Source organism: Leptinotarsa decemlineata, unplaced genomic scaffold, assembly GCF_025532065.1.
Source record: "Leptinotarsa decemlineata unplaced genomic scaffold, Ldec_3_MD MMD2_tig00078346_RagTag_RagTag, whole genome shotgun sequence".
NCBI lineage: Eukaryota > Metazoa > Arthropoda > Insecta > Coleoptera > Chrysomelidae > Leptinotarsa > Leptinotarsa decemlineata.
The window spans coordinates 98,636-116,602 of NW_027412724.1; the positions used below are offsets into that span (position 1 = coordinate 98,636).

General features: G+C 33.5%; 1 protein-coding gene across 2 annotated transcripts in view; it reads right to left on the reverse strand.

The window, feature by feature from the left end:
- Positions 1 to 16,303: 16,303 nt before the first annotated feature.
- Positions 16,304 to 17,967, reverse strand: part of LOC111518272 (zinc finger Y-chromosomal protein) — a 32,183-nt gene continuing 30,519 nt past the window's right edge. For both annotated transcript variants that reach the window (XM_074185795.1, XM_074185796.1), the window contains one exon: positions 16,304 to 16,583. In XM_074185795.1, the coding sequence (XP_074041896.1) occupies positions 16,364 to 16,583 (220 nt within the window). In that variant the 3' untranslated portion in view covers positions 16,304 to 16,363. The remainder of the gene's footprint in view (positions 16,584 to 17,967) is intronic.

The following is a 17,967-nucleotide window of genomic DNA, read 5'->3' on the forward strand; positions in this document are numbered from 1 at the left end:
GAATTTGAAGTGCCGTAGGAAAATGTCTGAGAAAAATAATATGTCATTTTCCAATCATTTTTTTAAATATCTCTGTTAATAAGCTTTGTGCGTTCACGAAATTTTCACTAAAATGTCGGGAAATACTCTACAATGATATTCCAAGACTCAAATGAATTTGAAGTGCCGTAGGAAAATGTCTGAGAAAAATAATATGTCATTTTTCAATAATTTTTTGAAATATCTCTGTTAATAAGCTTTGTGCGTTCACGAAATTTTCACTGAAATGTCGAGAAATACTCTATAAAGATATTCCAAGCCTCAAATGAATTTGAAGTGCCGTAGGAAAATGTCTGAGAAAAATAATATGTCATTTTCCAATAATTTTTTGAAATATCTCTGTTAATAAGCTTTGTGCGTTCACGAAATTTTCACATAAATGTCGAGAACTACTCTATAAAGATATTCCAAGACTCAAATGAATTTGAAGTGCCGTAGGAAAATGTCTGAGAAAAATAATATGTCATTTTCCAATCATTTTTTGAAATATCTCTGTTAATAAGCTTTGTGCGTTCACGAAATGTTCACTAAAATGTCGGGAAATAATCTACAATGATATTCCAAGACTCAAATGAATTTGAAGTGCCGTAGGAAAATGTCTGAGGAAAATAATATGGGTGGTACCCCCTACTCAGCCGCTAATTTTTAATGAGATAAACTCTCATTAAATACTACCGTTGCCCAACAAGAACCACGAGGAGGTGTAGGGGTATCTCTTGTCAAAGGATGTGGAAAGGTAGGATCGGGATTCAAAAATAATATAACATTGTGTCGAGTGTGAGGAATCATGATTAAATAAAAAAAATGGATAATGATGGAAGGGATAGAAAATAGCAATGGAAACTATCCACCTTCAACAATTTGGATAAAAAAGTATTTGTCTTAGTGAAACTGTATAGTTAAAGTGAGGAACAATTATAATAAAAAATCTAAGGAATTTGAACTCATTCTTCACAGATATTGACATTTCCATTCTATATAATTACAAATGGATAGTGAATGTGAGAGGGCGAAAGACCAAAATGTGTTCATGAAAAAATGTGTCCTCTCAGTCTTCTTTTGACATAGTTCTGTAAAAATCTGTTCATCAAATTCATTTAGGTTGGATAGTTTCCAATGTAACGCAACAGTCATAAATTTCTGAAAAAAATGTTCAAAATGGTTAAATAGATGATGATATAAATAAGTAACAAACAAAGTATTCAACATGAATAAAACTGAAATAACATTTTGTCTAAAACAAAAACTTAAAAAAACATTCTACAAAACAATAACACAAATAAAATATTCAACATGAAAAAAAAATAAATAACGTTTCTGTTAAAATAAACAAATAAATATATAATTTCAGATATCATTTTGATTCTGTCAATATTTGGAACACAACGGGCATATATCGAATGTGTATTGAAACGAGTTCAAATTAGTTTCAGAAAAGACACATTTCACATGACTGATCCTGTGACAGCTACTACATTTTACGTTACGTAATGACTCATTAATTTCAATTCCGCAGAACAAACATTTCCGAGACATATTATCAGAATAACTAATTATAATGTTTTTCAATCCTTGTCTATAATTCTTTATATCAATATTATTACTCAAACTTTCCCTATTTACAATTTTATTGAAGAAATATATTATAAAAACTCCACAATTGTAACCATCGACTTGTTTATCATGGTCCTTAATTTCAATTGACCAATTTGAAATATCTATATCACATTTATTGATTTCATTATAATATTCTACAAGATTTATAAAATATCCTAGATATTTAGATGTTTCACTACTTGTACTCTTGAATGGATTCATAAAACAAAAATTCTTGCATTTAATATCGACAATTGCTAAACAGAAATGATGCAAGTGAGATTGGTCTTTAGTGTCTGAGAAATTTTGAAGTATAGGAAATACTATAAGGTCTTTTTCAAATGAGAAATTAACAAGTGAAGGGTGGTTCTCGCCCTGACCATATAAAAAAATTCTTGTAGAAAGCATACATGTAACGATTTGAAACTTTGCTGCTGTATTGAATATATTTAGACATATATCTACGATAAAATTTGTCAACCAAAGCTTTCCGGATAATATATTAAAGTCTTCATTACAAATTTCAGTTACATCACACCTAAATTTTGAAAAATATGAAATGTAGTATCTTTTTCCAATATCTCCATAATATTCCGGATCGGATACTAAACCATTTGGTAAAATTGATAAATCTCTTTCTGGTCTCCATTTTATAAAGCTAGGAGTAGGTGTTGCATTTGAAATACTAGGTAACATTATGAAATAAAAAAATCTACGTAATTTTGAAAACATCCGGGCTCCAACAAATTTTATCCCTAAAAACGCGCATTAATTTAATTCCCTTAAATGTCCAAATTATAAAATCGCACCAATCTCTATCTGTGATTTCCAGAAGACCTTGAACTTGATAATAATAAATGTGATTTTTAGAAATGTTGTCAGTTTGTTTATCATAATATTTAATCAGTCCCTCAGAACATGCTTCATTTGGATTCAGATTTCTACAGGAATATGGACATTTAACTTCAATTAGGCCATCATTCGAAACTAATCCATCTGGTGATCCAGCAATAAATTGGTACATTTTGTGAATTTTTAAACCAGACTTGTTGCATTTCCTATTAGTTAATAGTTCATATTGGGTAATAGCTTTTTTCTCATTGTTTATACCATGTTTTATTGGAGAAGAATTGATATCAGTCGTATTCAAAATTCGATTTAAAATTGTAATCAAACTATTGTCACTTTTGCTGTTAAATATACTTCCAAAATATGATGCAGTTACGCGTTTGCGTCTTTCCTGAAACCAAATATGGGAGAGTCTTTGATCTCTGGTCTCTACATCAATCTGATCTAATTGCTCGTTAGATTTTTTGAAATTTTGATTGAAAAATGAATTACAAATGCTGTATAGTGAAAAGTAATTGATGTTCGGAGTATCTTCAAGATTTTCACTGATTTTCGTCGATAAATTGAAAAATTGATTATCTGCAGTTAAAGGTTCACAAAATTTACAAAAAAAATTACCGCTCAAACTCGTATCTAAGTCATCAATACACATTAGATGTACCCACCCGTTGCATGTATCACATTGTACCCAATCAGCTTCAAATTCTAATTTACCTAGTTTACAATAAATACATAAATTTGGATCAGTGCCTTTAGTTAACTGAAATGATTGGGAAGTTTTCAGTGCATGTTTAAGTGATGTTCCCAAAAAATTATTATGTAGAACCTTTTCTTTCTTTTTCCATATTTCTTGTGAAGCAAGACCGTCATCACGTATCTCAACTAGATCGTGTCTACAACATTTTGTTTTGGGGATTTTGAACTTTATTTCTTTAAGTATGAATAAAATATATTTTCTAAGCTTCCTAACTATCCGACTACTCCTTTGGCGCATAATTCCTTTTGCAAGTATATTTTTAACTAAACCAAACCATCGTTCTACTGGAGCATTACTCAGCCTTTCTTTATTCATCAACAGAATGCCACTCCATAGGGGAACAAATGGCATATAGTGTTTAAAAAAAAAATTAAAAAACTCCTTATGTTTATATTCATTTTTAGGAAAGTTATCATCAGAACCCAAGGTGCAAGTAAGACAAAGTTGTTTGAAAAATTGGCAATAATTAGTTGACTCAAAGTTTCCTAGGCTATCTTTATCAAAGTCAAAAACAAAATGATCTTTATTCTGTTCTTCAGTGAAATTATCCAAAGAACAAGAAATTTTCAATAAATTCTGAAAAGCATTTTTAAAAATTGCAGTTTTAGTATCAGAGTTGGTTACAATATAAATATTTCTGAACCATGCACAAAAAATTTTCCAATCATTGATATTATATGCTGAGGCTAAAATTTCTTTCATGTGACGTTTAACTACATTATCTTGATAATAATTATCAACATCTCGGGCCATCAATTTAAACATGTGAAAACAGCATATGTGCAATTGAATTTTATTTGAAGGAAATTCATCATTGTTATATATACAGTGAAATGTCATATTGATGTATTCCTTCAATTCTAAACTATTGAAACAAAGTGAAACAGCATTCAGGATTGCAAAACTAAAATCTGTGACCACTTTTCGAAACGCAGGCCATTTCTTATGAACTGTACAGAAAGAACGATACTTTAAAAGCCAAGCACCTATGCTACCAGCATCATGTTCACTAGATATCATTTCTATTACAGCACACAGTCTGTTAGATTCTGTCTGTATAACCCCAGCATAATAATATACTTTGTTACCCTTATTTCCAGGACGTCGTACTATGCTTCCAGTAGCATCAAGGTGTAAAACTGTGTCTTGTGATAGAAGTGCGAGTTGTTCAACACTGTAGAGATAAATATGAAGAGGAATTCCCACAAATTTAATATAATTGGAATGTTCTTTCTGCATTTTAATCATATCAAAAATATCATCATTATGTCGATCATTTTTTGCAAATGCCTCTGAACGTACTTTTCTATAAACTGAATCAGATTTTACCTCATCTAAATTGAACTTCTTTAAAGATTCATGATCCAAATTCAAGACATCATTTTGTCGTTGTTCTAAAGCCCTAACATTCAACATTTCCTTTTTAACTATTTTTCGTTTCACTCCCCTTAGCTGTGTTGCTAGATTACTAAAATGATTAAAGTCTTTACTGCTACTAAATACTTCAACTTTATGTTCTGCATAATGACCATTTGAAATATGTCTAATATACAAAATGAATTTTTTACACAAAGTGTGTGCACAATACGCATATAATTTCAATGAATCAGATTTCTTTAAGTACCGATTATGTTTAAAATATAATCTGCAAGTATTATTTACTAATTTGACTTTCTCACTGAGCAAAAAAGCATACTTTTCTTTCAATAATTTTATATTTTTGCAAATACTGGAGAATTCTACATCTGTTAAGAAAAAAAAACCTTCATTATAAATACAGTTCTTATAAGTTGTAGGCTCAGATTTATTATCTTTAATATTTTTAGTACCCTTTGGTATCATTTCAACATCAATTTTTAATATTTTCTCAGAAATATTCTTTAATTCCGGAGATATAGTGAAGAAATCGGAACTGATTTCTTTATTTCCTTGCTTATATGTATTTGAAGATATTTCTTGATCATAGGTGCAATGAGTTAAGTTAGAATTAGACTGATTATTAGAATTTTTAGATTTGAGATTTGATTGATTTGAAGAAATACTACTATCAAATGATGTAATATTATCAATTGGAGCATTTGGAGTGGAATGTACTAACTTTACTGAACTATGAGCAGAACTATTGTTTTCAATAATTGTGGACAAATCGTAATCTGTTGGTAATTTAGTTTCGTACTTTGAAACAATTTTGAAATCAAAATGATCAATATTTCGTCTTACAAAATAACAAAGATTTTTACGGTTCTTTTCACTATTTTTCAAATTCATCAGTTTACACAGTTCAGAATATTTTGAATTATCTGGATAATAACATTCGGATAAAAGACTTTCCCTGGACATTTCATTTTGTACAATAATTTCATTGAGAATATGAAAATCAATCCTTCTAGAAAATGTTCTTGTGATATTATCATTTGCAATGGGTACATGACTGAAGTGGTTACAATTTAATAGTTCATTTATCTTGCCTGTGTTACGGAGAAGAGCTTGATAAACTTTGGTACGCGTTCTGAATGTATTCGTTGAAAAAATATATAAAGCAGATTCTCTGATAATTTCGTCATTAATTCGAAGATTTTGTAAATTTTGAAAAGACAAATGTGGGTAATGCTTATTGAGGAATTCAGATAACTTTATAACTGGAAACTTAGTAGGTCTTCCCGACATTTTGAGAGCTGATTAGGCACCAATGTATAACTAACTAGAATATTTACCATTCAAACCTATGCATTCCTGGAATGGCGAGAATTCTCTCTGGGGAAACGAAGTACTCAAAATGATAACATATTTGATTTGAGCTTCCCTCCAAATACTTAACCTATACTGCCTCTTCTTTTTATTGGCAGTATTGGTACCGGTTCGGTTAGCCCATGGCTACAAGTTAACCTGCTTGACCAAAACATTTTGAGATATTGCCCTCGAAGTTAAAGTGATAACTTGGTTGTTCAACTTCCTCGGTAGGGTTCCAAGGAAGGAAACGTTATCGCCAAAATTTGGATAAAGACTATTTTGCATGAAGATTTCCACTATGAAAAGTTGCACGGGCAACAACTGACATCTACTGTGGACCGAATAGAATTCGCAGACAACAAATAATAAAATTCATTACGAAAAAAAATAAATTTTGGAAAATGAAATTTCAAATTTTATCTGTCTGTACTTTTCGTACAGACAGTAGATGTCAACTATTATAAGTTCTAAGTTCAAAAAGCAAAAAAGATCGCATCGCGATTTGTTGGTGTCTAATTTGCTCTTTCACTTATATGACAAATGTCAAATCTAATGTCAATCAGTGACAGCAAATATTTTTCCGTTTTTTTCCTTTCCTCTCCACGAACACAACATTTCAATATTGTAGCTATCACACTGTACATACAGTAAAGTCGACCTAATGAATTGAGTCACTTTCCATCGAATTCACTATAATAATCACAAGAATAAAAAGGTCACGAACGCCTATGTATGCAGTTGCATTTGTAATGACGTCGACAGAAAGTGAAAATTTCGCAAATTTTTTACTGAACCAATCTCAAATTATCATTTCCAAACTAATCAATGACTATTATTCATATTCCCAATATCCAGTTAGACTTTGGATGTCAAAACGAGCGCATGCGCCTTGAGACACCTTATAAATGAACATACCCTTTGCAATTTTTCTGCGAATAAAATAGCTACCAGTATGTCACAAGAAAGTTCAAATATTTCCACTTCACACAAACCATGGAAGCACGGTTCAGATAAGATTTTAATTTTTGTTATATGATCTGCTTTTCCCTAACCTGAAACTTTAGTTTTTTTGTCTTATTGTTTTTATCACTTTAGTATTTTTTATTAACGGCAAGAAAAAGAAAATATTTGTAGTGTTCGGAAACGGAAAGCCCCAGGAGATTACTATATAACCTCGTTAGGGAGATGAAGATCTATGATGCCAATAAATAGACAACAACTGCTTTACTGTTTGATTTTATAAAAAACGAAAGACAAACGTTTAACGACTTTAACGTCTAACATCGTTGCGTCTAACTCGAGAACCATGTTCGGATAGGGAATTTTCTAGTTTATTCGTGAAAATGAGAAAAAACAAACGTTCAACTCCAAAAATTAAAAATGACATGTAACGATGATTAATTGTTAACAGCACTTTTTTGCCGCATGATTATGAACGTTCATGCGGCGATTTTTTTGCGATTCGCAGAAAAATTGCGAATATTGGCGAGGGTTTGAACCTTATTCCCGCTGATCGTTACCATCATATTGCTGAGATATTCCTTTTGCAAATATTTTAGGATATGCGGGTACATGTACACGATATCATGTACACGGGGTAAATTCTGTTGATTCCATAAATTAATATGTCATTCCTTGTCAAACTAGCAGAGGATGGCAGGCACATGCGCAAAACTGAGTGCGAATTTTGAAATGTGATACATGACATTATTTTTCTCAGACATTTTCCTACGGCACTTCAAATTCATTTGAGTCTTGGAATATCTTTATAGAGTATTTCTCGACATTTTAGTGAAAATTTCGTGAACGCACAAAGCTTATTAACAGAGATATTTCAAAAAATGATTGGAAAATGACATTATTTTTCTCAGACATTTTCCTACGGCACTTCAAATTCATTTGAGTCTTGGAATATCTTTATAGAGTAGTTCTCGACATTTTAGTGAAAAATTCGTGAACGCACAAAGCTTATTAACAGAGATATTTCAAAAAATGATTGGAAAATGACATATTATTTTTCTCAGACATTTTCCTACGGCACTTCAAATCCATTTGAGTCTTGGAATATCATTGTAGAGTATTTCCCGACATTTTAGTGAAAATTTCGTGAACGCACAAAGCTTATTAACAGAGATATTTCAAAAAATTATTGGAAAATGACATATTATTTTTCTCAGACATTTTCCTACGGCACTTCAAATTCATTTGAGTCTTGGAATATCATTGTAGAGTATTTCCCGACATTTTAGTGAAAATTTCGTGAACGCACAAAGCTTATTAACAGAGATATTTCAAAAAATTATTGGAAAATGACATATTATTTTTCTCAGACATTTTCCTACGGCACTTCAAATTCATTTGAGTCTTGGAACATCATTGTAGAGTATTTCCCGACATTTTAGTGAAAATTTCGTGAACGCACAAAGCTTATTAACAGAGATATTTCAAAAAATGATTGGAAAATGACATATTATTTTTCTCAGACATTTTCCTACGGCACTTCAAATTCATTTGAGTCTTGGAATATCATTGTAGAGTATTTCCCGACATTTTAGTGAAAATTTCGTGAACGCACAAAGCTTATTAACAGAGATATTTCAAAAAATTATTGGAAAATGACATATTATTTTTCTCAGACATTTTCCTACGGCACTTCAAATTCATTTGAGTCTTGGAATATCATTGTAGAGTATTTCCTGACATTTTAGTGAAAATTTCGTGAACGCACAAAGCTTATTAACAGAGATATTTCAAAAAATGATTGGAAAATGACATATTATTTTTCTCAGACATTTTCCTACGGCACTTCAAATCCATTTGAGTCTTGGAAAATTATTGTAGAGTATTTCCCGACATTTTAGTGAAAATTTCGTGAACGCACAAAGCTTATTAACAGAGATATTTCAAAAAATTATTGGAAAATGACATATTATTTTTCTCAGACATTTTCCTACGGCACTTCAAATTCATTTGAGTCTTGGAATATCATTGTAGAGTATTTCCCGACATTTTAGTGAAAATTTCGTGAACGCACAAAGCTTATTAACAGAGATATTTCAAAAAATGATTGGAAAATGACATATTATTTTTCTCAGACATTTTCCTACGGCACTTCAAATCCATTTGAGTCTTGGAATATCATTGTAGAGTATTTCCCGACATTTTAGTGAAAATTTCGTGAACGCACAAAGCTTATTAACAGAGATATTTCAAAAAATTATTGGAAAATGACATATTATTTTTCTCAGACATTTTCCTACGGCACTTCAAATTCATTTGAGTCTTGGAATATCATTGTAGAGTATTTCCCGACATTTTAGTGAAAATTTCGTGAACGCACAAAGCTTATTAACAGAGATATTTCAAAAAATGATTGGAAAATGACATATTATTTTTCTCAGACATTTTCCTACGGCACTTCAAATTCATTTGAGTCTTGGAATATCATTGTAGAGTATTTCCCGACATTTTAGTGAAAATTTCGTGAACGCACAAAGCTTATTAACAGAGATATTTCAATAAATTATTGGAAAATGACATATCATTTTTCTCAGACATTTTCCTACGGCACTTCAAATTCATTTGAGTCTTGGAATATCATTGTAGAGTATTTCCCGACATTTTAGTGAAAATTTCGTGAACGCACAAAGCTTATTAACAGAGATATTTCAAAAAATTATTGGAAAATGACATATTATTTTTCTCAGACATTTTCCTACGGCACTTCAAATTCATTTGATGTTGTAATTGTTATCTATCAATTATTTTCTATATTTCAGTGAAAAATTCATTAACCATCGTCTACTATTAACGGAGATATGAGAAAAAATATGTCAAAAATATCAGTTTTAATTTTTTCCACTCTCAAATATTCTGCAAAATTTTTTCAAGAAAATAACAGATATTGATATATTACAAATGTTTCGTTTCTATTACATTTAGGGCACCCTAAAATCTACTCAAACTATTTTTTTAATAATATGTTACAATCTGGGGTATACAAAAGCGTGGCTAGGAATTATGTGAAACTTGGCAACAGTGGACGAATATTCTCCTCTATCCCGATGTCGATGGTCTACACGTCAAAAAGCGTGGCTGAAAAAGCGTGGATAACTTCACACAAATCAGAATATCGGAAACTGTGGTAAAAGCGTCTAGGTTAGGTGGTAGTTGGTATATTCTTTGGTTAGGTTTGTCATCAAACTATGGTAAAAACGTATAATCTGTGACGTGAGTATCCATAGAACTCATAAATTGAGAAGGCTGTTACGGCAAGATGGCGGTGAATACTTCTCAAGAAAAACAATGAATTGACAAAGTAACAACTTGTATTAACATTCTCTTAAAATTCCTGTAGTGAAAGTATGTATTGTTGACGGAACTAATCTATTAGTTGAAAGATAAAGCTTGATCGAGCCTTAAGGCGAAGAAATTTTCACACTTGAAAACATAATATTTTTGGAAGATTTGTCGCAAGTAACTTTTCTTATGTATGAAAAGCAGAAATTAATTTCATTTGGTCGGGAATGCCACCAACAGACCGGTTTCGGGGTACTAGCTTCTCGTCAGTGTTGGGTGGGTAATTTCAGACGTATTGAACCGGTTTATCGGTGGTCATCCCGACCAAATGAAATCAATTTCAATTATTAATAGGCGTATATAGGAAGTTACTTGCGACGAATCTTCCAAACGGAAGACGTTGCCCAGGTGCCTAATGGTTTTACTTCAGCTTTGTGTGCGGCATTAGCTATTGTTTTTTCGTCGGTTATCTGTCACACACCTACAAAATCGTATGTCTCACATGAGAGGCGAGTGTTTGGTATTCTTTTTACCAGAACTTGGGCATACCGTATGCACCTCTCCGGAATATATTTGGACTTTAATTTTGTCAAAATTCTTGCCCAAAAAAAATATGTATCGAAAAGATTATTTTCGGAAATAGTACTCATTTTACAAAAAAAATTAATGTGAACCATTCAAGTGAAATTTACTCATATTTACTTTTAGGCCTTAGAGTTTGTCTGATAGTTTTTGTTGGCCCAAATATTGGTTTCACGTCGTGTTTCTCCCGATCCGGTCTATAACATTTTCAATATGGGAAAGGAACACTTTTACCTTGACCAGCATAGCTGGGGTTACTTTGGCGTTCTCTCTTCTTGGTCGTATGGCCCGCTCGAATTCTCTCTCGCTGTAACCATTCCCTTTGAAGGCATTTTTCGAGTGATCGGATTCCTCAGGTTCACAAATACGTCATGCTCTCTCAACCAATGTTTTAATTACCCCTATCTTTTGTTGTGACTGGTGGTAAGGGCACAGCTATAGTAAGTAAGCTGTGGTAAGAGCACAGCAGTAAGTAAGCTGTGGTAAGAGTTTTTGTCCAGGTACCTGTCTGTGTTTTGGTTTCCTGTACACTCTGTGGCCCAACGTACCATCTTTACGTTTACCACAAGAAAATCCAAGACACGAAAGCTAGAGTCACTTCTTTGATTGACGACTTGTTTATTTTGTGGAAATTCATGTTCACTGAGGATACACTACAAAAACACACTTTTGTCTATTTTACACGATATTTCTTTATTGTTGACTAGTTTCGGCTATTGAATGGAAATGAATGAAATGGAATGAAAATGAATTGAATGAAAATGGTGTAATAGCCGAAACTAGTCAACAATGAAGAAATATCGTGGAAAATAGACAAAAGTGTGTTTTTGTAGTGTCTCAGTGAAAGCTAGAGTCCCTTGTGTTTCTCGTTCCATTGTAAATTGGATCGAAAGAGTTTAGATGGGTTTTTAGACATCTTAGTTTAGATATGATAGTGTATCTTCACCATCTTGCCATATCACGAACGTGTCATCAACATAGCGCAGCCAACAATATGGTTTCACGGCCGCTTGCTCTAAGGCCGCTAATTAGCCGTATCGTGTCATAAATCCAAGGACGCTTGGAAGTTAATTAATTACAAGTGAAATGTAAACAAAACCTTTCAGCCTCAAGCAGCATTTCCCCTGATGAACATAACATCTTTTTCACAAATGTAGCTAAACAAACTGTAAAATACCTACCTTCCTGCAACATTAATGCTATAACTTACCTTTTTACACTCCCCAAACCTAGTACTTCTATATTCCTTAGTGCAGTTACTGAGGTTGAAGTTAAACAAGCAATAATTAAATTACCTTGTCTCTGGTCCATTGATTGTTCTTTACAACTGTTGCCTCTGTGAAGAACTATTTCCAGACATCTTCAAAACAAGTAAAGTTATTCCCATATTCAAAAAGGGTGATCCAAACATTCTAGATAACTATAGACCCATATCTATCATTCCTATCTTTGGTAAAATTTTTGAGATGCTAATTAAAGATCGCTCAATTTCCTTTTTCAATGCTCATTCAGTATTTAATGAAAATCAATTTGGATTTAGGTCTAACAAATCGACAACCCAAACTGTGATAGCTATAGTTGATACAATAATAGAGAATATCGCTCTAACTCTTTGTGATCTAAGTAAGGCTTTTGACAGTGTAAATCATGAGCTCCTACTAGGTGAATTGGAATATTATAGGATACGTGGCAGAGCTTTAGAGCTAATGAAAACCTACTTGTGTTGGAGAAAACAAGTTGTTTATACATCTGGAAATTCTAGCACATTTAGATCCACTTTACACGGTGAACCACAAAGATACATACTGGGATCAACATTTTTTGTGGTATATATCAATGATATTTTTAATTTCTTACTCCCAGGCCTATCTTTTTGCTATGCAGATGATGTATCAACGGTAGAAGCAGACTCAAATGTTAACGACTTAATGAACCTATGTTCTAGAACAGATAATGATGCTGAAACTTGGTTTACTTCAAATTATCTCAAATTAAACAGAGATAAGACACAGAACATTATAATATCATCAAACAGACAACTAACGAAGAAGAAACATGTAATTTTATTGGGGTTTAAAATTGATGACATGTTAAATTGGAAAGCACATGTTGCTGGTCTGTGCAAAAAACTTTCTACACAACTGTTCCTACTTAGGCAGCTGAAAATATGTCTTAGTCAAAGTATAGTATTACAGACATACTTCTCTCTTTCTAACAGACACCTAACATAAATATGACATACTTTTATAGGGCCATGCAGTTAAAGCTTTTCATATGCAAAAAAAGCAATCCGGATCATAGTCAATGTTTCTTACAGAGAACACTGTCGTCCTCTATTTCAAAAACTCACCTTAAAAATGCTGACTTTCATAATTACCCCACTCGAAGAGGTGCACACCTGAGGCCTCAATTTTATAGACTGGATCTATAAGCTCGAAATTCACTCAATTTACATTTATACAATAAACTACCAACATACATTAGCGGTCTGAGTTACAATCGTTTCAAGGCTAGAGTTAGGTACTCACTATTAAGGCACTGTTTCTACTCCATCGACGAATATTTGAATTATGAGACATCAATATTTTAATATGTTACATGTGTTTTTTATTATTTTTTTCCATAATAATTGTTTTAGATGTAATCAGCGTGTATAACAATAACTATTGTTCAATTATTGTTATTCTTGTTTGTCAGTTGACTTGTCACTATTGTACATTTTGTAGTTAATGTGATGAAATAAACATATTCTATTCTATATATTCATTGATCAGAACCATTGTGTATAGGGAGACCACGCTGAAGTTCACTAGTATGTCTCCAAAACCTAACTTCATATCTTTAATCTTTTCAAAATAGTGTCCCCGAATCATTTATTAATGATTCTGTATTTCCTATAAATGGCTGCAGTAAGGTTGTCCATATTCGAATATCAAAGATATACCAGGCTCCCCAAGGCAGTCAGTTGCAAAGCCAGGCTTCAACATCGACCGCCGACGAGATTTATCCTGCCTTTTAGTGCAAGGCAACTAATTGAAAACCAGAGCTCAAACCTGATGCTTTTATGATTCAACACCAGACAGCGCTAGATTCGACCCGCCATGGGTCTTATCAGTAGCGCTAGACTCAACCACAAATATATTACTGGAGAAAACCGTCCTCAATGGACAATCCTGAGAAAATGAGGGCGATAACATCTCCCCTTACAAAGATGCCATCTATAGGATTGACTAAGAACTGAATCCTCGAATATCAAAGATGAAGGTTCTCAAGATGATTATGTTTGAAGTTTAATTGATGTATGCTGTATCTTTTTATTTTCTGTGCTTTCTTTTTCAGTATACTTACTGCTATTCGTTTTCAACACTAATAAATGATTTCATTATATTGTGGTTCTTGATATAATTGCTATTGTTCAATTGTAGGCAAAATATTTTACCTTACTTCTTTTTACTGCTTGCTTTCCTCTAACACTTACTATCAACTAACTATGCTGTCAGTTTTTAAGCTGTCGCTGATTCAAGGTTTTTTTATGGTACCTTGGGAGCTGTCTGACTTGTCCATTTAGTCCAAGTCTCCAGAAAACACTGCAGCCTCTTGGGCTTATTGCGTTTATTCTCCCATCTTCTCATGACACCCATTCCATCAGTCTCGTTCCCTGTACTAGTTTGTACAGGTTCCGTGTTGGATGTTCGTCATATTCTTCTAGACGTAATTTCGTGCCTCACATTCGCATAAGATTTGTAGAGCTATCCCTTCTTTGCATAATCTGCAGCTGAGGTCTTCGTTGTACAGCCCCATTTTATTCAGGTGTCTTCTAAGCGGACAATGACCGGTTAGTAGCCCTGTAATTATTCTGAGCCGATCTCTACTATATTGAAGTAGTTCTTCGGTTCTTTTCTCGGACGGTTCCCTAACGAAGGTTCTACTGTGTTTGTTGCCAGGTACTTTTGTCCAGTACTCTGTGTGCTTCTTATTGGTCCATGTCCTAATCTGGTTTCTTACCAATGATTTTGGTCCCCCAGAGCTGGTTCAGGACCTATATATGAAGTTGATGATCCGCGTCTAGCGCATTCATCAGCTTTATCATAACCTGTGATTCCTGAATGCTCTGGCACCCAGTATAAAGTTAATTTGTTCCACAATTTAATAAGCCTTGCACACTGCAAGACAGCATACACTTCCGCCTGAAAGACGGATGTGTATAGTCCTAGCGGATAGCTGTAGTTTAAATTTCTATCCGCTCGGTATATTCCAGATCCCGTTCCATGTTTGGTTTTCGATCCTTCTGGATGGTTAATAGTCATCCACTCTTCACGGCTTATGATTTTGGCCGTGAAGTTTGTGTTAAAGGTGTACTTCGGTGTCATGTGGTCCGTGCACATATTCAATATGTGCTCCTCCACTTGTTCCGAAATTTCTGTTCGGTTCGATCTTTTATAGTTCGGTGAGTTTTCCAGTCTGAATTGGACCATCCTGGCCTCCCCCATTATCACAAGGTGTAAAGGAGGTAGATTCAAGAGTGTCTCCAATGCAGCTGTTGGGGTAGTTCTCATTGCTCCCGCTATTCCCAAACATGCAAGTCTTTGCACCTTGCCTAGTTTGTTGATGGCGATCGCCTGCTTCATCTTTGACCACCAGACCAGATATGCGTATGTTAACAGGGGTTTAACCACCATCGTGTATAGCCAATATACCATGTCTGGTTTTAGCCCTCATGTTTTTCCATAGGTGCGTCTAGCAAGCATCAGTGCTACCTCCGCTTTCCTCTTTATCCTGTCCAAGTGTTGGTTCCAGTTCAGTTTGGAATCTAGGAATACTCCCAGATATTCAACCTCCCCCGACACTTGTATTTCTTCACCTCTAAGTTTTAGAGGTCCGAGACCCTCCGTTTTAGTCCTCTTGGTGAATGCTACTATGGTCGATTTGGATGGGCTTACGTTAACCCCTTTTTCTTCGGTCTATCTTGTTATAATATTCAGGGCCTGCTGCATGCATCCCTTCACTACATTATTGTATTTACCCTGGACTAAGATGACTAAGTCGTCTGCATAGCCCAGTGCTTTAAACCCATTGAGGTCCAAGAGACATAATAGCTCGTCCATCAGAAGGTTCCATAACAAAGGGGATACAACCCCCCCTGAGGACAGTCCCTGGCAAGGTTAATGAAAGGTGAATTTTATGAATCAACAACTCTGAACCACCATCGTATCATTTTCCTTATTAAATATTGGAACTATCAGTGTCACTGTTTTTCGGGTTTGAAAGCCGTGGATTTTTGGAATTTCTTCCTGACGTTTCGCTGGCGCGAGTGGCTATCTTCTTCAGAGGTTTAACCATCATGGCTTGCTGTCCGCTGACATCGGACAGCCAACCATTTTGTTATTGGAACTATGATACCTATTCATTCTGGGTTTCCAATAGAAAATTTAGGGAAAAAACAAACACGAATGTCATTTAACTTACATTTAATGATCATAGTTGGATTGCCATAAATGAAAAATGAAAATATTATTCATATAGTGGGCCAAGACCTGTTGAGAGGAGATTTTGGTATTCTTCTTCAGCATCCCTATCCTCCACATGAATATTCACCATGTGCTCATTTAACAAATATTTTCTCGCAAAATATTCTCCACATGTATCACACTTATATTTAAAATGGTCATGGTTCAAAGAATGTATATCCAACTCTTCTTGGCTTTTCATCCTTCTCCAACAAATTTTACACCTTGAAAAAGAAATAAAAGAAATGTTTGACAGTAAACTCAGACAATATGTTTAATATTTATTTGAATGTTCAAGTAATAATTTTATATTTTCTGTATTAGATCTATTGACACATACCGAACTGATCAATTTAATGGAGCCGAAGATTTAATGTAGTCATGTATTCACCATTTCAAATATTTCCTAAAACGGAAGATAATGATGGTTAACTTCAAAAACTTGAAGAGAAACATACTGATCACGACTTCTGCTTTCTACTTTTACATTGATATTTTAGGTCGAGAACTTCCAAAGAAATGAAGAAAAAAGGATCGAGATTCTAGCAACGATTGAAGTCAATATCATTGACGCAATTTCATATTTAGTAACAATATCATAAAAGGAGTGTTTCTTTTGAGGAAATCGTTCAGAAGTGTCTTCTATGATGTGGATACAGATTTTATTGTTTAAAATTTAATGCGATATATTTTGATGCATATTATAGAATATTAAAAAGACTTTGCTAGGCTCCTGAAGCGTCCAACTTTTTGGAAGTCGTCCCAATATTGTTAACCAACAAACTCTCTTCATTTGGTAGAGTAGGTCATGGAGATATCGCACATCAAGAATGACATTTTTTGCATCTGTTTCGAGAAGATTTCTGCTGCTTCACGGCAAGCAATATAATCTTGAAGATATATTTCATGGGTAACCAGAAATGTGTTTTGGTCGTTCTAAAAACACCTCTATTGTGGTTCTACTAAAAACCCAGGTAAATATGTTTACTCGTGGTGATAATGTCTTCAATTTGGAACATTTGAACGGGCTATTGTTAAAAGGCACTTTGGTCACTTTTACATTGTTTTGCAATTGGAGAGTAAAGAAATGTTATTGTCTGAAAGACATTTTTGTGAGCTATTCAAACTAAAAAAGTTACAATATTGAAATCAACCTGACGTTTTGTACTACCAAACAGACACTTAGTAATTTACTTGGTTTACCCCATGGTTGTAAGGGGTGGAAAACGCAACCCCTAAATTTTTTTTCCAATGTAACTTTTTGTCTCATTATTTATTTACCATTTAAAAATATATTTCCTATAGCCTATTTTATTCTAAACAAAAAATGTCTCTTGGGTTTTTTGCCCAAAATGAACCAGTTCGCAGCAAAAAATTATTATACGAACAACTACAGAGATACATCCGAACTGGATTTATTGTTATTTTGTAGTTAGTACCTGCATTAAACGATTGAAGGGTAATGAACAAAACTAATTTATTAATAACAAAACACACAACATGTAGAAATCATAGTAAATGTTTAATATGTCTACCTTCAGACATTACGCATGCGTCTAGACGTCAGCGCATTGAGCCACGTATTCGCTCAAATATTCCTGGAGTTTC